This window comes from Ciconia boyciana, chromosome 1, assembly GCF_034638445.1.
Source record: "Ciconia boyciana chromosome 1, ASM3463844v1, whole genome shotgun sequence".
In the NCBI taxonomy this organism is placed as follows: Eukaryota; Metazoa; Chordata; class Aves; order Ciconiiformes; family Ciconiidae; genus Ciconia; species Ciconia boyciana.
Genome location: NC_132934.1, coordinates 98,183,526 through 98,206,395, shown reverse-complemented (window position 1 = coordinate 98,206,395; position 22,870 = coordinate 98,183,526). Strand labels below are relative to the sequence as shown.

At 38.6% G+C, this 22,870-nt stretch overlaps 1 protein-coding gene across 1 annotated transcript in view; it reads left to right on the top strand.

Moving 5' to 3' along the window:
* The first annotated feature begins 6,878 nt into the window (after positions 1-6,878).
* Positions 6,879-22,870, top strand: part of GUCA1C (guanylate cyclase activator 1C) — a 33,462-nt gene continuing 17,470 nt past the window's right edge. The window contains exon 1 of the mRNA XM_072851450.1: positions 6,879-7,070. Within this exon, the coding sequence (XP_072707551.1) occupies positions 6,879-7,070 (192 nt within the window). The remainder of the gene's footprint in view (positions 7,071-22,870) is intronic.

The window sequence follows — 22,870 nt, the reverse complement described above, 5'->3', positions numbered from 1 at the left end:
CCTTTATTTTAATTGCATGTGCTGATTAAGCACATACATTCCTCTTCTAAAAGCATTGAAGCTGTGCCTTCCTACTCATAGAGTGCAACTTCTCAGTGAAGAGTAAATTCTCTAACATGTATTTTCATTGCTTTTTCAGACTGAAACACAGAGGAATACTCTTTGTCAATACTCAGTGAAAAAACACTTGAATAAATATTGTACCTACTGATATTTTTTCATATCTTAAAATTTGTCAAGAATTACAGCAGGCAGGAACTATCTTTGAGATTGCTGTGGCAGTGTGAGAAAACTTTGCAGTGCAGTCAGTGCTGCATAGCACAGTGGTGATGAAATTCCTCTTGAGGAATATAAAGTATAAAAGGTCAAAATATTTTCCTACATCTTTCTTTTAAATTAAATTCCATGCTGGTTTTATTTTTGTGTATTGCCTCTCAGGATGTAATATCAAATGCTGATAGTAAGATAAAAAGATACAGTTTCCTTTTTGTTTTCTTTGTCCTATCTTATTAACAGATCTTGCTCTCAACTATTTGGGGCCTTTCTGACAGAAAAACAGGAGGGAGAAAACAAAACTTACAAGTTTTTTCAGTCTGACCTCAATAATGCAAAATACTGGCACTGTGGCTGTCAACAGGCTGGTAAAGTTTCAGATAAAACTTTTTGGATAGGCTATAAAGTAAGTTACTGTAATCACCTGAGTCCATTCTGCATCAGTTGCTTTTGACAAGACATGAACCATGGATGTACCTTACAGGCCATTGTTCGCATGTCCTCTGTTATGGGTTATTAACCACAATGGGTTATTAGGTAGTAATTCTCTACATGCAGATGAGTATTTATAGGAGTTCTCAGTAGAAATATATTTTAAAGGGAGTGCAGGGTTGCCTTTATCCAGGATATAAAACAAAACAGACTCTTTAGATTTGAAAGACTATTTCATTCCATTTAAAAATAAAACCAAAAAAAGAGAAAAATTCTGTCCCTCACTTGCTGCATCTACAAAGAAGAGTATGCTAGCAAACCGCAGCAAAGCTGTGAGTTGCAAACACAGCTGTTCAAGGAAAACTTAGGACCCTGAAGGGAAAGGTGGCAGAATTACTAAAGTGCCTTCACAGGGTAAATTACATTTAATTTCAAGTTTTTCTAGTTATTGAACAAAAGAAGGAAAACGTGGCCTGTCCTCGGCTTCCAGAGTTAGTTGCATGTCCATCTATAAGCATAGATGCATATAGATAGCATAGATGTCCATCTATGGATTATTTGTAGCCTGGGAGACATGCCTTGGTGCACTGGAGCTGAATCTGCTCCCCTTCCCCACCAAGTCCCTCTGTGCCCAGGTGCTCAGAGGGAATGCGATGCTTTGTGTGCTGTGAATTCCTGTGCCCACTCACGTAGCACTAACCTCACTGCTTAGATAATCCCAGACTCTGCCCCAGCAAGGACTGACAGATTAGATGCAATTAGTGCTGTCAAATCAAATTATGATTTACTTATTAAATGTAAGATTTCTTTTCAAGGCTAGCGGTGCTAAGCATGTTATGTATGTTCTTCAACTTAAGTCTGCATAATCACTTTACAAATATTATTTGTTAAATTGTTTCATTAATACCTTTTGGTGAATTTTATGATATTTAGTATCCTTCTGAAGGAGGAATAACTTTTATTTATCCTATCTCTCTTTTCCACTTAGGGTGGGGGGAAGGGGATGTTTGCCTTTTGTTTGTTTCGTTGGGTTTTTTTAAGATAAAATAGTGTCTGTGTTGTATAAGAGTCCCAGAAAGACGATGTCACCTCAATACTTTATAAACGGCTTTAGTAGCATTAGAATATTACTTAAGTAACCTTACCAACAATTTAGAAATAACTTATAAAACTAATTTTAAGAGGCATCTAATAAAGTTTGAGAACCACTGCAAATTAATTAATAATAATTAAAAAAATAGAAGAGGAAGAATTACAGGTTAATTGCCATCTAGTCATCTCCTCAGTGTAGACTAGCACAACTCTTTCTGATTTTTGTTCTCTTATTAGCTGATATCAGTAGAACCCTGTTTTGTCCCTGTATGCGTCATGACTTTGGGAGCAGACCGATTTCTGCATATGTATTGTTTTGTCACTTAAGAAAACAGATATGGGACATAACACAATAATAAGCCACTAATTTACAGGTTTATTACTGTGTTTTCACAGTTGCACATTTTCACATAAAAGCACACTGAGAAGCTTACAGGCAAATTAAAACAGAAAGGCTCCTAATAAGGAAGCACTCACCCCTCTGTGGAAAAAATGATGGGAAGATGCAAATAGAAACTGTACGGAAAAAATAATTTACATCAATGCTTTTATGATAAATGTGCAAATTACAAATAAACTGGGTTTGCCTGCATTGTACCCAGACATCCAGCAAACACAGGACCTTTGAAATAGCATCATTTTTTCCAAAATGATTGCTCTTCATTCATTCAGTCTGACCACCAGCTGGGTAAAGATAAGCCAGTTAAACACTCTTTGGATCATGCCTGGTATATAAAAATAGCCATACTTCACTAGTCAGGTCAAAAGTACTTCTGGTCCACTCTCCTGTCTCTGGCAATAGTCAGGAGCATGTGCCTAGGGAACAGGTACCCTCAGTCACCCTCTCTGCTTCCATCAGCCTGTGGCCACTCAATCAAATAACAAGTGCAATAAATGAATTTAATGGGCTTTTCCACCATGAAATCATCTAACTGCTTATTGAACTCATATTTACTTTTAGCCTCCATACCACCTTGTAGTAATCAGTTCCACAGCATAATTACATGAACTTCTCTTTTCTTTTTTAAAGAAATCTGAGTTATCCCCTCTCAAATTATTTTGCAGGAATATTTCAAAGAATTCCAGAAAGGCTGTCTTGGGGTTAAAGGAAAATAAGACTTTTCAGTTCAGTGACCTGCAATTTTTATGGACAGAGTTAAGATCGTTGCCTGTCACCGTAGCAAAGGGATCAGATAGATAAAAATCCTAAATGGCACTGTCTTCCTACGTCCTTAAAGTCCAAGCATCTTATTCCTGTGGATTGCAGAGACTGATGGTGCTAATAATATATAACACAGAGAGATTTAGTGAGAATTTTGCTATGGGGAAAAAGCTGGGGTCAGAGTTTAGTCCCTTGAAGCTTCTCCATAAAATAGCTGTTGATTTCTCTGTCCTGATATCGTTGCCTCATTGTCTGCGATTTTTATGTTTCACATGCTTCATTCCATTTTCCCCTATAGCATCATGCATAGAAAACTTGAAATTTCCTAGATAGAGTTTATCAGAGCCTCAAGGGCGTTTATTTCATAACCTGTGTTAGTAGCCTCGAGTCACTGCCATTACATATGAAGGTCTAAGTGCAGGTGCCATCTGGTACAGTGCTGAGAGGCTCCAGGGTGACCTGGCTTTTTCTTCCAAACGTGTTCAGAGGAAACTAAGCACATGGTATATATTTGATACAGGGACTACTCAGGCAATAGGTTTCTGTGTATGAGTGCTGGTGCTGGATTGAAGTCTTTGGAAATAAATTCTGTTTTTTCACTCTGATGCTTAAGTTCAGGTTCTTCTTTCCAGGCCTCACACTTCTTTTCTGGCAGAATTTATTTATTTTTTTTCATCCTTTCTTGAAGTGCCTTACATTCTCAAAGTCCTGTCAGTCTCTCTGCCATATGTTTCTTTTCCTCTTCTAACTGCTTTCCCTCCCCTTTATATTACATTGCCTGCAGACCTACAATGCAAGTTCTTCACTGCTTCTGCCTTCTCCTTCATTCTACTTCTGGACTTTGCTTGTAGGGTCATACACATGAAGAAATATAATTCCCAACTAACCTGGATGTGCAGATATGATAAGTCTGAGAAAATTGTGCTTTAACTAGAGAAGTATCTTTTCCTCAGAGTGAAAGTGAGGATAGTATTAAACTGCTAAAAAGAACAGTGTTGCCAGCATAGCCCTTCTAATCTGCGTGTACTTCATCACTATAATCCCCCAGTAAAGCTATCCTAACAGGAACATGGCCTACAAGAACTCCTTTAAAAGCAGTTTCTTCTACTTGCACTTAATTCTAGCTTCCATGTTTCCATTTTATTTTGGGCTATTGCACTACTTCTTCAAGTCTTCTGGGTGTTCTCTCTCATTTCTTTTTTAATTATGACCTTTGCTGACAAGCATGTTGTGCTTGTTCAGATGCTTATTTTGTCAAACGCTGCAGTGTAAAATTTTTTCAGATTCCTCAAATAGATAATTTAGAACAGCTTGATGATTATCTTGAAGAGTTACTTAAATAAAATGTGGATTTCTCTGGCGTTTTAACCTTGTCTTCTGTAAGGACAAACACAACAGAGTTAGGAGATTTTTCCATGCCATATGAAAGAAATATGCATGTTTTCAAAGACTGAGATGGCTTAGTCTTTGATACTACATTTATGCTGTCACTTTTTTCAGAAGCACATTTGAAAATGAAAATGTACAAAAAATTATTGCAGACTCCTGTATTTACAAAAAAACTAATTGTCTATGGCTTCTGAAACCTATGGTTGAAACCTTTGATTTTTATCCTTTGAATACTACTGCTATTTCTGCAAAAAAAAATGGAAGTCTGAGTAACATTTGAGTTTTAAAACACTTCCTCTTTTTGCTGAACAAGAAATTTGGAAGGTATACACTTGGAAAATTCTGTGTTAGACTTCCAATTACTAGCTATTGAAAATTTAGATTTGACGAACAAAGATAAAAGACTGAAGGTTGTTACTTCAAGCTACCTTTCTTTTGCTTGCTGTTCTTGGTAACTACAAATACAGCATTCTTTGCCTGCTAGTGATATTTTCAAGTGGAGCATTTCCAAATACCACTTCACCTGTTTCAGCTTTTTTCTGGTTTTATTCAGTATTTTACATAAGGTATTCCCTGCTGCTTCTCAGTATTGAAGGCGTTGATCCTATAACTGACAGTGTGTTAGCAGACAGCTATTGTTGCTCTAGGGAGACTGCTGAAAGCGGTGCAAGGGAAGACTAGAGATTAGAAAAATCACCTTTTAATGATAGCTACAGTATATGTCGCTATTGAAGTCCTCCAGGCATCTAGGTGCTCTTTTTCCCCCTTCTCTCCCTCCTCAACAGCATTGCCCTGACTGGCTGCAGACTCTGGTTTATGCATTGTAGTTATAAATATGTGCTGATAGCCTGTTCCAGTCACAGGCCAGCTTCTTCCAGCCCTGTCACCTTTTGTAGTGAAGGCTTGTACCTATTTCTGAGAAATACTTTGCAATTCCGGTCTTACATGATTAGTGTGTCCCAGCTCTTTATTTGCTTAAAGAATTAAACAGAGTTCAAAACACTGGATGACTACGTGAACCTGCATGCTGTGACATAGAACCTGCCCTAAACCTTCTGCTGCAGGGGCAGCTTGCCTGGGTTCAGCTATGCCACCCTCACTGTGCACACCCAACGGGTGCACCACCGCTCATCCCTCATGTCACCTGAAAACCAGGTTTCATGACGTGTCCAACAGTAACATTCAGTTTCTTTGCAGTTTTGAGATGAAATTTGTCTCTCGTGGCTGTTGATACTGCTTTTGCAACTGAACCAGCCTGAGCCTTGGCCCAGAGGAAAATTCAGCTCATGCAGCTGTACAGTGCTCCAGGGGCAGCCGGACTGCATTCTGCTCTGCAGAGTGAAGTAGAAATGCTGCTTGGGTAGTGCTCATCTTTTCTCTTGTGAGACACCACCACAGTGCCACTGGTGAGACAACACCTTTATGGTAGGCTTAAGTGTAACAATTGTATTTTTACATTCTACCAGTTTAGTCTTTTAACTACTGTGTGCCATAGCATATGCTGTAAGGCTTAAATACTGTAAACTGCTATGAACCGCTATACAGCACAGACATTATGACATTACTCTACAAGTTTCCACAATTTGAATCAGCAGAAGAAGCAGTCCTGCACCCCCTCTACTGCTGGCCACCCTTTTCCATCCCCATTTAATCTGTTCTCTTGTACAACACAATGTTTTGTGAAACCAGGCAATGCAAAATTTAAATAATGTTGTCTAAAGCTAACTATATTTATTAGTATTCAATATTATTGCAAGCTTTTGCTTGGATCTGTTCTTATAGTTGTTCCCAAGTGCAACCACAAACACTCATTCTGGCCTAAGGGAAGGGAAAGCATGGGACTGAATGAGCAGTGGCTCTGGGAGAGCAGTTTTTAGGACAACATTGGCTTATGCAAGACTCAGATGCTTGTAGAACTGCTGTCTAAAGACAATGGCAAGATTTTTCTGCTTAGTGTATAGCTGCTTTCAGTTTTTTTCAGTTTACCCAAGTCAAATCATGTTGCAGTTTTGGCCAATAAGGTAAGATTTGGACCACGATACATACAGAAGTAATAAAAATGAAAAGTCAGTTGCTACAAGGCAGCTGCACAAAAGGTATCCAAACATTAAAATGAGGCTGAAGGTTTAGTTAAAATCTTGTGAATTATTAAAACAAAGGTTTAGAAACTACTCTCAAAGTCCCTGTGTATTGCTTATGCAATATTCATCCATTTTACATAGCTTTAGCACCACAGATGCCAACACAAGATGAGAATCAGCGTAATCAGTCCTCATGCCCTGCTGAGGCTCTGCAAACTGACTGTGCACAAAGACTGTAATCAGCTGATAAAACCATGGTGCACTAAAACTGGGCACCAGTAATCTTGCTAGGGTGCTATATTTACTTAGTCTATATTGGTAGTGATCTGTAAGAGGTTTAAAGTAGCTCTCAAAGGCAGAGTTGGCGTTTGAATGATCGTTGTTGGGAAGCAAGAACGAACACTTGTATGAATAAATACTGAAAAAGGTTACCTGGTATGTTTGATGCTATGGGTGCTGCTGGATCAGCGGATGACATTAATGCTATGGAAATTCACCATTGGTACACAAAATTTATGAAGGAGTGCCCATCTGGACAACTTTGTCTGCATGAATTTAAACATGTCCTGGGTCTGCACGAACTTACTACAGAAGCTAACAGCTATGTTGAACAAGTATTTCACACATTTGACATGAATAAGGTAAGAATTCATTCTTAATTTGCTGACTTTCTTATGGCTGTATCATTTGATGCATTCGGCAACATGCCTTGGAGGGCTGGCAATGCTGACTATTCAGAGGTAATGGAAGTGATTCAGAGGTGATTCAATAGAAAAGTACAGGCAAATAAACATGAGTGGCAGGCAAACAATTTTCAATGCTCTGTTCCCAGTACATTTTGCCATTTTGAAAATTGCGTACGGTCATTCTAATACATGTTGAATAGTTTCTCATCTTTGAAACCCGGATTTTTATTATTATTTGCAGTGTGTGTTAATAATTGGAAGCTTTACTTACACAACTCTGCTTGAAAAATCTTTTTAAAAGCAGTAAGTGTTTGGTTGGGTCCACAGGTATTAATGCTTTAGGAATATGCAACATAGACACAATATGATTCCTTCTGTCACCAAATGAAATATTGCTGGATTCATTCCAAGCACCTTCTGTGGCTTAAGTTTGGTATCAGTCAATCCCCCTTTTCCAAAGACACAACTGTCTGGTTTTGATCCATCATCCCAATTTTACTGCTTAACATCCTAGGTCATCCCAAAGGCATCCTGTGGCTGATAGTTGCATTGCTGTCTTATGTTCTTCCAACCCGGTATTCATACAGGTTCCTTCTAGCTATGAGACCCATCCAGAAGACTGTGCCTTGTTATTTTCCCCTTTAAGCCAAAATAACACTTTCTATCAAATGCTACAAAAGAAGTGGGGAGTCATCTGTAATTCCTACAAAAGTGTTTGTCCTTGACTGAAATAAAGTTTAGGCTGAATTGTCAATACTACCCAATCAAGGTCTGCTTCCAGCTAATAGAATAGATGGGCCTATCATGGTATAAAAACTTATTTAAAAAAAAAAAAAAAGCATTAGTGTTCTCTACCCACATCATTGATCTCAATGAATTCAGAGATGTAATGAAAGATGTGTTATTACATTACATGAATTACTTTAGTGGCAGGTTAAAACTGGTCCAAATTGTAGCCAGAACTACTCCAGACAGTTTCAATTTCCAGAAATGGCTTTTCTGTTCTTTATTATGAAATGAATTATATTTGTTTCAGAAAATGCTGAGAGTATAAAGTACCTTGTGTGTTTTTACATCCTACCTTTAATTTCTCGCATGGTGCCCAGTAGACTAAGAATTCCCAGAGTCAGTACCTTTGTTGCACCGTTTTCTTGCTATGCGTATTTCCACACACACCTCCCACCCCCAATTCAGCTTGCTTTTTTGGTATCATGTAATTCTTTCTTACATAATCTTCAAGTATTGTTCCTTTAAAATCAGGTCCATGGCATGCTCTTTTCTTCCCCCTGCCAATTACCAGGTGGTTAAATACACTGGAATTTGATTAAGTAGCATCACCTAACTCAATAAATGTGCTAATTACAGATGATGAGCAAACTTCTAGTCCATAAACATGGAATCTGACTGGCAGAAATTGTCAACTTACTGTGTTCTTTTCAATTAATAAATTGATGCATTATGTTCCCCAGTAAAGCTTTATCAATGCTAACTTTCTTGGGTAACACACATGGACAGTGTCTGGGCTCATCTAAGAGCTTTTTCAGTTTAGCTTTAATGTGTACTGCAAAAAGTCCCCGACATTTCAGTGCTCTTGACAAGTATTTGGAAATATTTCCCAAATTTATTTTAGACAAATAATTTCAAAGCAACCAGTGACTTGAGGATGTTTCAGAAAATTGAGCCTGCAGCTGGTTTTAGTTACTCTTCAGAAAACTGGAATGTGAAACAAACACTTCCTGAAAATCAGGCTTCTGTCAAGATGATTGCATACCAGTGCAGGACCAACCACAGGCACGGGGACATTGTTTGCCGTGAGGTAACTGGGGGTGTGGAGAGGGGAAGAAGAAAGTACCCTTCAAATAGTTTTGTGCCAACAGAAATGCCTAGGAGAACTTGCCACTATTGCTGATATTGGTCTATATATTTGAAAATATCTATTGTACTCAGTAAATGGTGCATCCAGTACAGGGAGAGAGTGCAGCATAAATTAGATACAAACTTTCAGGGCATGGTTGCTCTTTACCACCTTACCCCCATTCAGCTTTCTCCACTATTTGTAGTCTTTGTAATACTACATATAATCAAAACTGTAACAGTTTTCTTCACTTGTTTATATTACCTATAGTATTGAGAATGTGTATATAGATGCTGATGTTTGCTTTTTATATACTTCAAGCATTACAATCCAACATGTTACAGTTGTAAAGAATATTTTTGCATATCTAGGTTATTTAGAGTACCCTTCTGTAAGGAAAAAAATATTTTGCAGAAGTAGCTAGTCACTCTGTATGTAAACAGGGAAAGAGCTCCAAACCAAAAACACAGGAAGCTTTTGGGGTGTTTTGGGTTTTTTTTGCGGGGGTTGTCTGTTGGTTGTTTTTTTTACAAGTTACTAATCACAGGGCCTCCTTCCCAGTACAAATAGCTTAGCACCAGGGAGTAGCTTGCTCAAGTTATCTGATGAATATTAAGATGTATGCCTTAAACTTTTCAGGTTATACACACATCAGAGTTTGACTGTTACATAGTCCTATCCATCAATCTCTGATCCCCTTCTCCTGTTTCCCCATAACTTTTTAATCAACTGGCATATTTCAATGAAATTTCAAAGAGCAGGCATTTCAGATAATTAGTTGCTAGAGTTTTCTTAAAAATTGGCAGCTGGGTAGCAGGGACAGACCCAGAATGAATGCCCCACTTATGTAGAATTCAGCTTTTATTCATTGTTTCAGGCAACAGCTGAATGGCAAAATAATCAGGCACTTGTTTCTTTTTGTCTGGTGAGGATACAGGGTGGAGCTGGGGTACCAGGGTGCAGAGATTTAGGGGACAAAAGACAGAGTCTGTACAAATCTAGGCTTTTGTTTTGCTGTTCCCAGAAGAGCTTGTTTAATTAATGTTCCATGTTAGACAGAAAAAGATGTTTCAATGTTTTATCCATTTGGAAGTCTTCCCCTCATTTTAATGAAATTAAACAATGATTTGGCCTTTAGGGCTTCATAAAATCCACTATAAAACTGCTTATGCTAGGCTTATACCTTCATTATTTAATAATGAGCTCCCGCTAAAGATCTGATATTCATTTCCAGTTCTGCAAGATGTTGTAACAATCCTCCATTAGCTACTGTAATCCGAGGCATAGATTTTATTGTATATTTTCTTAATTGAGCTGTTGCAGCAATAGGCCCAGGAAAAGTTATTTAGAAGGCAGGACTGGAACGGCACATTTGGAATAGTCATATACCTGGGATTGTATAGTCTGTATCATTTTGCAGCTGGAAGTAATATGAAGAATGTGGCATCTACTCCCAGATAAAAGGCTGGCAATTTTTTCTCCTTGTCCAATCTATTCGTATAATTTGGTGGCTGGAAAGGCTTAACTACTTAGAGAAATGAATCAAATGAACCAGAATGTTAAACCTGAATGTTTTGGGTTTTTTTTCCTTTTTACTAACAGAAAAGAAAAATCTATTTTTGATAAAATAGCAAGAGTATAATTTTTAATGAAATGGCAACAGTATAACTACAAGATTCAGATACAACACATAGCATCTAGATAAGCTGTAGCTCAGTTTTATTTTTTTCTTGCCTTGAATAAAGTCTTGTCAGAGCCTCACTGAAAAGCCTGTGGCAAACAAGGACCAGGACCTCTCAAGCCACATGCCAGGATTTCATAAGCTTCCCCTTTGGGATTCACACCACATCTGTTTAGTTTGATATGATGTGTATATTTATCTGTTGTAATGTATGTTTCCTGTGAAGTCATTCTATGGGGCTTCAGGCTGGCTTAGGGAACCAATCTACATAAGAAGAAGAATGAGCTGTTGGCATACCAGCTTGCCAAGAGTAACACATACGGGATTTTTATGGCTTGGCACTGGCTTTCTCAGTAACAGTATCCTCATACTGTTCTTGATCATTCTGACTGTATCGGCACTTCTCTAACAAAAGCATGACTTAAGTGTAGTACAATCAAAAAGCATTTGTCTTCTGGATTCTGGTCTTAATAGAAATCCAGCTCAAGACTCCTTTCCACGCTTAGCAGAGCTGAAGGATCTTATTTCGAGATGATTCAGCTCTTTGCAGGTTAGATGAATTAAGTCTCTTCACCTTCCCTTATACTTCAGTGGAATAACAACCTACCTGATTTGGTCAGTGGAAACTATTTAACTCTTTCTTAACAGAATAAACGGATATTTTTTTTTGTGAAAGAAACTACACATAAGTCAAGGTTCTGAAGTGTCATAGCATCTTGCCCACTGCAATGCAATTATATTTTGAAGTTGAAAATTGCAGGGTTAATTTTCTTTTTTTTTTTCTGAAGTCGATATGGTTTTTTTCTTCCTTTAGAGGATCAGATTTTGTCTACTGCTGTGCTGGTAAAAATCACTGCCAGATCTTTGACATTACTGGATGAGAAAAAGAATTTGGGATCTAATCTCTTGCAGCATGTATTTGGCATTTAGGAAGCAAGATTTCAAGCAAATAGCAGACTTTGGTGTGCTGCAAGCTTCTCCCTGAACCTGAAATTGCTGAAGGTGCCTCTATCAGCTTCCACTTTCTATGACACTGAAAGTGCCGTGCTTTAAATATTCAAATTTCTATCACTGTATTATCTGAAAACCCATCACTGAGCCTGTGTGAACAGAACGTGTGTGTTAAGTGAATTATGCTAATGAAGCAATATGATTACTTTTTAGTGCCTCCCCACACTCTTACTGTTTCAGAATTATAGAAATAAGGACATGTTCCTAGTTCTTTTTAGCTTAAGATTATGTGAAAAGTATTTATGACATGCTTGGTTTAGTCGGGATGTTAAGTCAATTCAAAGTACGTACTCTTAATTGGAGAGTCATGAAGAGTCTGTCTTCAGTTAAAAAGGCTCCTTCCTGAATTCCACTAGCTCCAATTTATATCCTTTATTCAGGTTCTGATGTGTGAATTTCACCAGTTTTTGTATTTAAATAACCTGATGTTTCCTGTGAGAGATTATCAGAACATTTGTTTTCAATGCTAATGTTATGATACCGTACAGTCTGTTTATATATTATCTTCCTTCAGCTAGATGAACACTTACTGGCACACACCAGACTCACCATACGCAGCATTAGAATTTTGCAGGATTTATGATTCTCCCTGATTTCCAAGGGGCTGAATGCAAAGCCCTCCAAACAAAGCACAGCAACACCATTTCACAGCTTGGGAAGCATTCAAAGTCATCTTAGCTAGCACATTTTTAGTGCAAAGCATTGTAAGTTTAGCAAGAGTACCAAGGCTGCAAAACTGACATAGGATCTTGCACAACGTGAGCACAAGTTTCACGTTTTGTCTTCAAGAGAGCCCCTGCAGAAGCAGTTTGAGCCCTGGGAACACATGGAAGTGTTGAGGTAGCTCTGGCCAGAGAGAAGCACCCACCTATTGACAAGCCTGCTTGCATTCAAACAGGTCAGGAAGGAAGATCCCGTGCAGTTTCTATTTTTGTCTAATCCAGATCTGCAGGGATCTTTAAGAGGTTTATGGTAGTTTTACAGCTTCTGGTTTGTTGGTAAATTCTAGCTAGAGGTGAGCAAGGGAACATAGGAGCACTGTGCAAACGGCAAACAGCGTGGATAGAGAGGAAGGGCAGATGGTGCTATGGGTGCCGGCAAATCAGCTGATGATTTTGCTGCAATAGAAAACAGTCAATGGTACCAGAAATTTATGAACCATTGCCCCTCTGGGCAACTTACTCTCCATGAGTTTAAGACAATACTGGGTTTACGTGATATGAACCCTCAGGCAAACAAGTATGTTGAGCAGGTGTTTCACGTCTTTGACAAGAATCAGGTAAGAAATTTTCTTGGACTATTTTCATCATGAAATGTATGTGTGAGCATGAACAGTAGAGGACTTTGGCCTAGTGATATCAAATAAGAAGCGTTATGTAACCAGGAATTGTGTTTTTTCTTATTAATTTCCAGCAGCTGTGCAGCATTACTTCAACCGAGAAAACTGGATTTGTTGGACTCTTTTCAATGTCATTTAGGTTGTTTAAGAGAAGAGCTCTTCAAAAATCTACTAAACAAGTTTGATACCTTGTAGGTGGGGCTGGACGAGAGTCTTAAAACCCTCATGTTCCCTGCTTTCACTACTGGAAGGCTGTGTGAATATTTCTGTCTTCACTCTACTCTTAAAAAACTATTTTTCCCACCATTTCCAAAGCAAAGTCTCTTCAGATCTATTGAGCTATATTTTTGGACAGTTACAATGAATCTAATTTTTTTTCTTTATTTTATTGCCACCATTTTTAGTCTCATTTGGAAAGTTTGTAAAAGAGTAATATCGCTAGTTTTACTTCCCTACCCACCCCTTAAAAAAAGCAACTTTTAAGGCTGAGCAGTTGAAGGAAGGTAGACTTGAATTATTGCATAGAGCAGAAATCAGAAGACTGTGTTACTTCTTCTAAAACATAAATGGGAAGAATCAAGAAATGCAGTGAAAAAAGTACAGTCAAAAAACAGGAATAGGCAGAAATAAGATGAGTAGATACCAGCCTTCCAGGAGGGGGAAGAAATAAGTGAAATATAAAACAAAAACCCAAAAAGTCAAATTAACAAAATTAAGGCACAAATATAAAGAGATGGAAATAAATGTTCAAAGAGTGGAAGGAGGAAACAGTGTCTCATCTTACATTAACTGAAACCCTTGTGGAACTGAAATGCAAGCTGTGGAGAAAAAGTGTTGAAAAGATAGTTAAAATCTTAGCAAGAGATTCTTTTTCCATCAGAAACAGAGCTGATATTTGGACAAAAACAACATACGGGAATAAATGTGGTAGTGTGTGCAGCTGCAGTAAGAGGGAGAAGAAGAGGCTGGCAATGTCAGCCACAAGATGCAGCCCCTCGGGGTGTCTCCCCGCAGGGCCTGCCTCTCCCACGGGCCCAGAAAAGCACTTGGATGGGAATTACTAGACAGAAATATTGCCATGCTCTTTAACAACTGCAACAAACCCTTGCCTTGCTAACCGGAGCCACTAGGAGATGCAAGCTGCTCAGTGTCTGCTCGGTTTGGGAAAGACTTCAGGCGCCAAGGAGAACATCTCCAATCAAAACAACGGTACCGAATTAGGAAGACAGCCTCTCCTTTTAATTACATGTTTACTGATGTCTGTCTCTATTGGCTCAGTTTTCCCTCTTCCAAAATGCTTAACTCAGTGGATTTTATTGCTCGTGGGAAAAGAAGGGAAAAAAAAAAAAAAAAAAAGAAAAATGATGCTTTAATATCCAAAGTTCTTCCAAATAGTTGTGCTGCGTAGGCAGATAAAAACAGGAAGCTAGGATTTAGAGTTAAGGATCTATATGTGACACTATTAACTGGAAAAATCCAATTTGCCTAAGCTGAAATCCTTCATGAAAACAGCCTGTGGCATCAAAATGTGGTTGGGGTGGGGGTTAATTCAGAGATATTACTCTTAACACAAAGATTTTGGGGACTTTTGGGGAGTGTTCAAGCCTTCTTACTTATATGCCACATTTGGAAGTATATGACATTAAACTTAATGATGTCCTTGTGGAGAGAGCTGTAGCATAGCCTGTTAAGAGTATGGGAGTCCTTCTCAAAAATTGACCTGATCCTATAAGATATTGATTGCTCTCTGGCTTAAGTTGGGCTGGAGGGAGGTTGCCGTTTTTCATGAGGCACTTGGCACCTCACAGGACTGTGCTTTTTAACTCCACCATGTGACTATAAATGAAAAGGATAAGTGAGTGAGAGTATCTTGTTCCTGCACCTCTAACATCCTGTAGTTTTACACTGGTATTTATCGCTCCAAACTTGTCTGTGCTATAGTCATGCTCCTGAGCCACTCATCTCCTTGTATAGAAGCTAATCAGTACAGAAGTATTATTGATACCTAACCCCTTCCCTGACCTTACAGAAGAAGAAAGAATTCAGCTCCTGAAAGCTGTAAAATAAAAAGCAGGACTACAGCACTGACCAACAGCAAGGAATCTTGTATTTAATTCACTTATCAGGCCAAGTTGATTCTTGTTAAAGGAGTTACTGTAAAAGATTCCTCTTCCGCTCAGGTTCTGCCACAAGGCTGGTGACCAAAATTGTGTGTTTTATCTGGGGACTCATGCTGAGAGGGGGGAAATAGGGTGCAATTGCACACAAATACAAGACACCACACAGCATATTCCTGATAAGAAGTGGATCAAGGAGGAGTCCTACGAGCTCTGTCTTTAGAAAGGTTTAATCCACTTACTTACATCAGAGAGAATGTAATAATGGGCATGTCTGCCTGTACTCCCAACCTTTCCATCCTTATTTACAGCATAAATTGTAGCTATTCCTCACAGTCAATCCAGGATTAGACTTTTATGCGTTGATAATGATTGGCATATAATTCAAAGTCAACCACTTTGACGATCTCCTCATTTTTCTTTTTCTAATATGCATGTTTGTAGTCTGTGAGTGAGTCTGGATTTTCATGAACTATAATTTGAGCCTTCTACTTTAGCCACATTCTGAAACCCCATCTAGTTTAGAACTGGGCATTAAAGGCAATGTCACATGAGTACAGACAGTCAATAAAAAAAATAGAAACTTACACTGTAAGAGGTTAACCATGGCCATTTAAATGCAGTATTTGTCTAAGTTCTGGTCATGAGCAAGACTCTGAACCTGAGAGATATAAATGTGAATAGAAAAAAGAGACACTTTCTGTATAGTAACCTGAGTGCCGAAAAATCATTACCAGGTGATGGCCCTTCCCCAGAGATGCACCATTATTACAGCAAATTTATGAGAGAATGCCCACCTGGGCAACTTAGTCTGCATGTATTCAAGAAAATCCTGTGTCTGCAAGGGCTGGATCCACAGGGAGATACATACATTAAACAAGTGTTTGATATCTTTGATCTGAACCAGGTAAACCTTCTTTTCTTTATTTCTTTAATCTCATACTATTGCTTTGTTTGTGAGTTGCAGCCTGGAGGCTCCTCTTTGTGCTATGCTTACAAAACTGCTATTATGGACAGGGTTGCAATTATGGTGCACCAGAGGTGAAGAAGTGGGACTGTGCTTTGAGGGTTTTGAGTAGGACTCTTGTTAGTACTTTCCAGGGGTACTTAAAAAATGTCAAGAAACAATTCTGAAAATGAGATGTAATTTGCAGTTCACTGGTTATTCTATCCTTTGGTTGTCCTGCGCTTGTATGTAAGCATATGAAAATACTGGTATGCTCAAATACAAAGTTAATAAGTTTTTACAGCAATGTTAGAGAGGAAAATATGGTCTGCACTTAACTGATGATGAACTGCAGCATAGGTAAAGAAATGTGTCCAAAGTACTGTATTGAACATGTGGCAGAGAGGAAAATGTAACTCAGATGAGGAAATCGCACACAGTGCCCAAACTATAAGACCAAACAGACTACCCAATGAAGAGGTGAAGCAGATTCTCCAGGCTAATTTATGCTCCCTACTACTGCAATAACTGCCTGTGATTGCAATCAGCTCTCCTTAATGTAGCTGGTTCCCAGACAGACAATATATATTTTCCTTAGGTGTACAGACAAGGCCAAAGCCATGGTCACCTGGTACCCGTGTGTAGCACTTTTCACTAGGTTTAGAAAACCTTAGACCATGTTATTGTGGAGGGAGAGGGCAAAAGACATCAGATAATCTAACAACTGAAATGTCTGGCAGACAAGTGTGGGCTGTTTTCTAGGTCTGTCTTGAGCACTGCCTCATGCTCATAAGGTCCTGGAGCTGGCCACGTTGAGCTCTCCACTCATTGCAACGCTGGAGTGTCCCAGGGCACTGCCTGTCATCACATGCTCTGCAGATTTGTGAAACCTTCAGATTTGTGAGACGTTCAGATTCTGGATTAATGTAAAAGTGAGGAGAATGGAATAAAAGCAGGTTTAAGAAAGAGCATTTGCTCACCTTTAGTTGCTGTGGCAGTCACCAAACACACTTAAAACAAAATGGGAACCCTCTGCTAATTGTTGCTTCTCTATCTGGTGTTTCAGAGTTGTGTCACGCTGCTCTGCAGGCTGTCATCACTCTCATATATGAAGCGGTCAAGTTGCCAGATAGCAAAGCAACTTTTCCCATAAGAAGTAGAGGGCAGATGCTTGCGGGGACTTAATACTTGTGTTTTAAACATAGAAGGACAATATGCATAGTGTGGAGGCAGGAGGAGCTGCACCAGAATTGTCAGCTGGAGAACATGCTGTCTTTTCAGCATGGCTTTCAGGATCACCATCCTGAAAGATCTCAGCTGCTTCATCTGTGTGACTGAACTTCCTCTTTTACCAGGAACTTTCTTGCTGCATATTTCTGAACTTTACCTTATCATTGTCTTCATCCTCATCTTCCTCAGATGAACCAAGATCAATCAAGGCTAAAGGATGGAAAAACAGGGTAAAGGCCAGGAATTCAGTCTCACAGAAAACCTGCTTCATCACCCATCATATTGCTAACCATCACACCTTTCAGGAACACATCCTTGGGGGACAGTAGGGCATGGCTGTATAGTCAATACAATACATTTCCCCCTACTGTCTTCTCCCATGTCTCTATTTTGTAACGCTCAGGGTCACAGATACCAGACGACAACGGGTGGCCTGCTTGATTACAGCAAACTAGGTGGGTTGGGACAGCAGTCCCTCCACCAGAGAAGGCCATCCGTGTGCAGCACCAGCTCCCCACCATCTGCCAAACAGGGACTGGGCCACTCAAGTATAGCAAATCTATGCATTTGCCAGCGTTCACAGTTAAGGTCTTTTCCAAACTACCACACGCATGGCCATTGACAGAAATTGTGATCCTTGAACACCTCTTGGACGGTCTTAGCATAGCACCTCTTCCATTCCCTATAGATATCCTTTTTTTTTTTTTTCAGGTGTTTCATACGTAGGTTTGCTGAAAATTTCAGCTCTATGTGTAATGTGGAGTTGAGTTGTGGTTACAGCAAGGAGACCCCAACCTGGAGATTAGCTTCCAAGCTAAAAGAAAAATGAGGGGGGGGGGGGAATAAACAGAAAAACGAAGTAGAGGAATGGATATTAAACAATACAGCAGCTGGGAATCAAGCTAGAGTGTACCAAAGCTCACAAATCTATGCTGGTCACTAGCCAGTGAGCATTTGTAAAGGTATGTTAGGTATTGAGAAGATCAACCTTGCTAGGGAAGGACGTTGGCCAAACAAATCTAAATCTGGCATATTTAAGACCAGCAGAGATTTTTATTCAAAATAAAAATGGAAAGGAACAATTTAAGATGTAAGGTTTATATCCTGAGCCCACAACAACTTTTTACTGAGCTTTACAGATTTGTTCTATTTTAATCTCTATTCAGTATAATGATTGCACTTCTGCATACAGACTTTGTTTCTTTTTCTAACATTGTTAACAGCACTCTATTTTCACAAGTTTAGTTATACTTTTTTCATTTTTACCAAGACTAATGACCACTATTTTTAAGGTATACTTTTAGAAATAACACGCATCAATCAAACACTTTTCAAGTACATGGCTGTGATGCTTTTTATGTAGTTAAGCTGGGAATAAAGTGGCAACACACCAGCCTCTCAGGGCAGGAGAAAGGAACGTTGTATGTTATTGATGAGGTAAAATAAGAGGATCTCCTTATTCCATATGCTCACTTTTTGTCCTATACCCTTTCTACAGCTTTTGCTTTTTCTCCTCCCTGGGGCTTTTGGCAGAAATGTAGGCTTTGATCCTGACAAGTGCTTTTAATTAAGTACAGATGTGTGAAGAGGGGTCAATGGATGGCTGACTGGGAATATCACACTGTGGGCTCTGAAATGGCAGCTATGATTGTACAAATAAGGGGTCATTATGCTTCCATGACATTATGTAGAACATTTAGGCGCTGTGCAATATTAAACAGATTATAATCTTTCCTCTCCAAGCCACAGGAGTTAATGGATGCAAGTGGTTGTATGCATAACGCACAAATTCAGAAATAATTTGGTCATTTGAGTTTTTGCTCGCATTCAGTTTCCTTCAGTACTACAGCAACTTCTCAGGTTTGTAGATCAAAATTTCATTTCCTTTGCTATTGTATTCTTGCCTGGTTGTTGCTTTCTAATAAAGGGGCCATTATCCCAGTGAGTGGTGAAGTATACAAAACTTCTTGATAGAAATTATTTCCTTTTTCTTAATAGTACCCTTTATATAGAAGTGCTTTTTAGCTAGACTGCTAGCAAACCTGAACCTTCTCCCATGCTTCCCCCAGCTGACTTCTACAGATATATGACCTGACTTTTTTCTTATCTAACTTTTTGTGGCTAGACAATAACATGGTTTAATAGTGGGGCTTTTACAGTTTAAAGTTGTTATGACTTCTATTGCTGAAGCTTATATAGAAAAGCATATGGTTTGGGGACTAGTATACAGTTGATCTAAATCTAAAGAAACTCATTCTGGAAAATGTAAGTCATTTAATAAGGTGTTCTACTCTCAGCATAAAATATATTTTTCTCATTTAGGTTTCTGTTTTCTCACAAATAGCAATCTGCTCAGAAAGCTGTGCTAAAGTGTTAGGCCTGAGATTAATCTACAATTCCAATTATAGCAGCCTAATGCTCCTTGAGTTAAGCTGGGGTCATCCATGCTTGGAGGTATTGTATCATAGAATAACATGATAAAACACTCTTAAAAGGTGATAGACTTTCTCCTCTGTGTTTCATGTATGCCTAGTTTAAAACCTCTAGCAGGTAAGGTGTGGAACATTAACCTCACAGGATGCCAATGGGACTTAGCGGGGGGGGCAGTAATTACAGTTGTGAATTGCATTTCACCTCCTTGTTAGCCTTGTTGCTTCCAGCTGAAGTCTGTTACAGACATCTTTCTCCTACTTAGGATTTCCATCTTAAAAAAACAACTTGCCCAGAAACCGAACAGTTAAAAAGTTCTCCAGACCCTTCACCAGGGTGAAGGCTCTGGAGAAAAGTCTTATAAGGAGCGGCTGAGGGAACTGGGGTTGCTTAGCCTGGAGAAGCGGCGGCTGAGGGGAGACCTTCTTGCTCTCTCCAACTACCTGTGAGGAGGTTGTAGCGAGGTGGGTGTCGGTCTCGTCTCCCAAGTAACTAGCGATAGGACGAGAGGAAATGGCCTCAAGTTGCCTCAGGAGAGGTTTAGATTGGATATTAGGAAAAATTTCTTGACTGAAAGGGTGGTCAAGCACTGGAACAGGCTGCCCGGAGAGGTGGTGGAGTCACCATCCCTGGAGGCATTCAAAAAACATGTAGACGTGGCGGTTTGGGACGTGGTTTAGCAGGCATGGAGGTGTTGGGTTGACGGTTGGACTAGATGATCTTCGAGGTCTTTTCCAACCTTAATGGTTCTATGATTCTGTGAAAAAGGAATTATGGCAGCATGGTAGTTTTTTTGACAATTTGTGATAGATTGAAAGCCTAGTCAAAGCTTGTTTCACTCAAGTCATCCCTACAAATACCAACAGGAATTCAGTTGCAAGCCAAACCTTATGATTCCCTGGATTTTTTTAGGTTGGAGATAATAGAGTAGTTCATCTCCCCCCTCATGGAAATGACCGTGGTCACTGGACATACGACAGGGAGGGGTACATCTTCACAGCACAATTCAATGTCATGTAGACATTGATGTTACCTCTGGTCTTGGCAGCAGGCAGACCATGTAAGCTCAGAGCATTGCACTAACTTACCGTGCCAAAGAGGCAATGCTACTCTGGCTGTATGGTTTCTTGGACACAGTTATGTTGCATGTTTATATGTGGCAGAGCATAGTACTGTACAAGCATTCATGCCTCTGGCTCAACAGGGTGCACCTGTTCAATGTATAAAAGCTGTTTCCAGTCAGTGCCTGTTTCTATTGGAGATTAGTGACATAGGCTGTGTCCTAAAAGCTCTCTTCTCAGGAACACACTAAATAAATGCTAACCATTTCTGGTGTGTCTCTTGTTCCAACCACCAGCTGTTCCATAATTAAATTACCTTATTCACCAACTATGCAGATGACTTTAATTTTTCCATGTTTCTTAAAAACAAGGCTTCTATATCAAGACTTTTCATCCTTTCCTTGACCTCTGTGGGATGCTTTGCTAATAATTAAATAAACAAACAAACAAATAAATAAATATGCTAGTGAAGTTTGAAGGTTGTTCTTCATCATTCTTAGCTCCAGTGAAAAAATAAAGATGCTGAACGTTCAGAACTGTAATTGCAAAGTTAACTTTCTTTGAGATTATCACAAGGAGTGCAGGAGGTAGCATTTAAGCAAATGTTTTATTCATGACTCATACATTAATACTCATAAGCATTATTTACACAATGGCATTGGCAGTATAATAAATGGTGGGTTTCCCTCTTGCTACAGCTTTCCAATGAAAACCTTCAAAAATAATGTTTTTATTAAAATACAAGTGCAACAGAGTTCATTTTTTTAAAAGATTCTCTTTATTAGGTCATTTTAGGGAAAAATTACCTCAGTTTTCTTCAACCTTAAGCTATTTGTAATACAAAAATGAAAAAGCTGCAACCACACAGAAGTAAGCTGAATTCTTCCTGCTTTTTTTATTCCTTCTGCATCTCAGTCCACGCATAACTGTCATCCAGTCCTAGTTCATGCAGCCTACTGATGAATTTTGGAGAGGAAAGAGTTATATTTATCTCAAATACTTCAGTAGTTGCCAAGTATACTGATGTATATTTGGTTTTCTGTGAGAATATGTATCATATTTCAGAGAGATTATATCCTTCAAAATGAGCTTACACCAATGTTAAAGGAGAGAGCATATCTAGAAAAATAATGTCTGGTGTATCCATAGTATATTGGAAGTGTTAGTTGCTCTTAAACACGAACTAAGGAAACATTCTATAGTCAGCACTGCTACTATTTAACACTTATTCTAAAAAATCTTCTTTCTTTAAATCAGAAACCCAGATCATTGTCATCCACTTCCACTGGCTTGCAGATAGGTTTTGCCACCACTAAAAATAAAATTTGAACACTGTAAGAACTGATTGATTGATTGATTGGGTTCTTATGAACTGTGAAGGACAAAATTTGCATAACCATTTAACATGTGAAGCAATGTACTGAAAACGGGATGCTGCTATTGTAGTTCTCTTATTGCTTATTTTGGTGTTAACTGAAACTCACTACAGGAATAAGTGTCTGTTGCTTTGTAAGAAAATTGGATTTTAAAAGGTAGGATATACTGTGAAGAGTAAAGAAGATGAATAGGTATGTAGCACCAAAGGAAAATTATGCAAGTTCAAGGATTTTCTGTTAACATTTTATAAAGCATTGGATAGTCCTCAACAGAGAACAGTATTTTCTGCTACACTTCTTATGCAGAGATAATGTTGGTAGATGCAGAAAAATGGACACTCCACAGCAAAGAGTTTAAGAAAGCTTTAGAAAAGGAGCCACCAACTGATGTCAATCTTTCTAGTTTGTGCTTTTTCATTTAAAATTTAAAGTAGTTCTGTAATAAACTGTTCTGTGATAAAGTAGTTCTGTGATAAAGAGTTCATCTGACATCATTATGCAAATTAGAACTATAAAAAAATTTTAAAAGGAATCCATTTTAAAATCTAAAGAAGAAAGTTAAAACAGGCTGTTTGATGTAGAACAGATAACAAGAAATGCAAAAATGTGTTCCTTCAATAGAACTTTGTTGTGTGTTGAAATGACCACATACTAATGTAAATTAAACCTCAAGCTACTTTTTTTTTTTTTTTTTTTTTTTCTGAAGAGT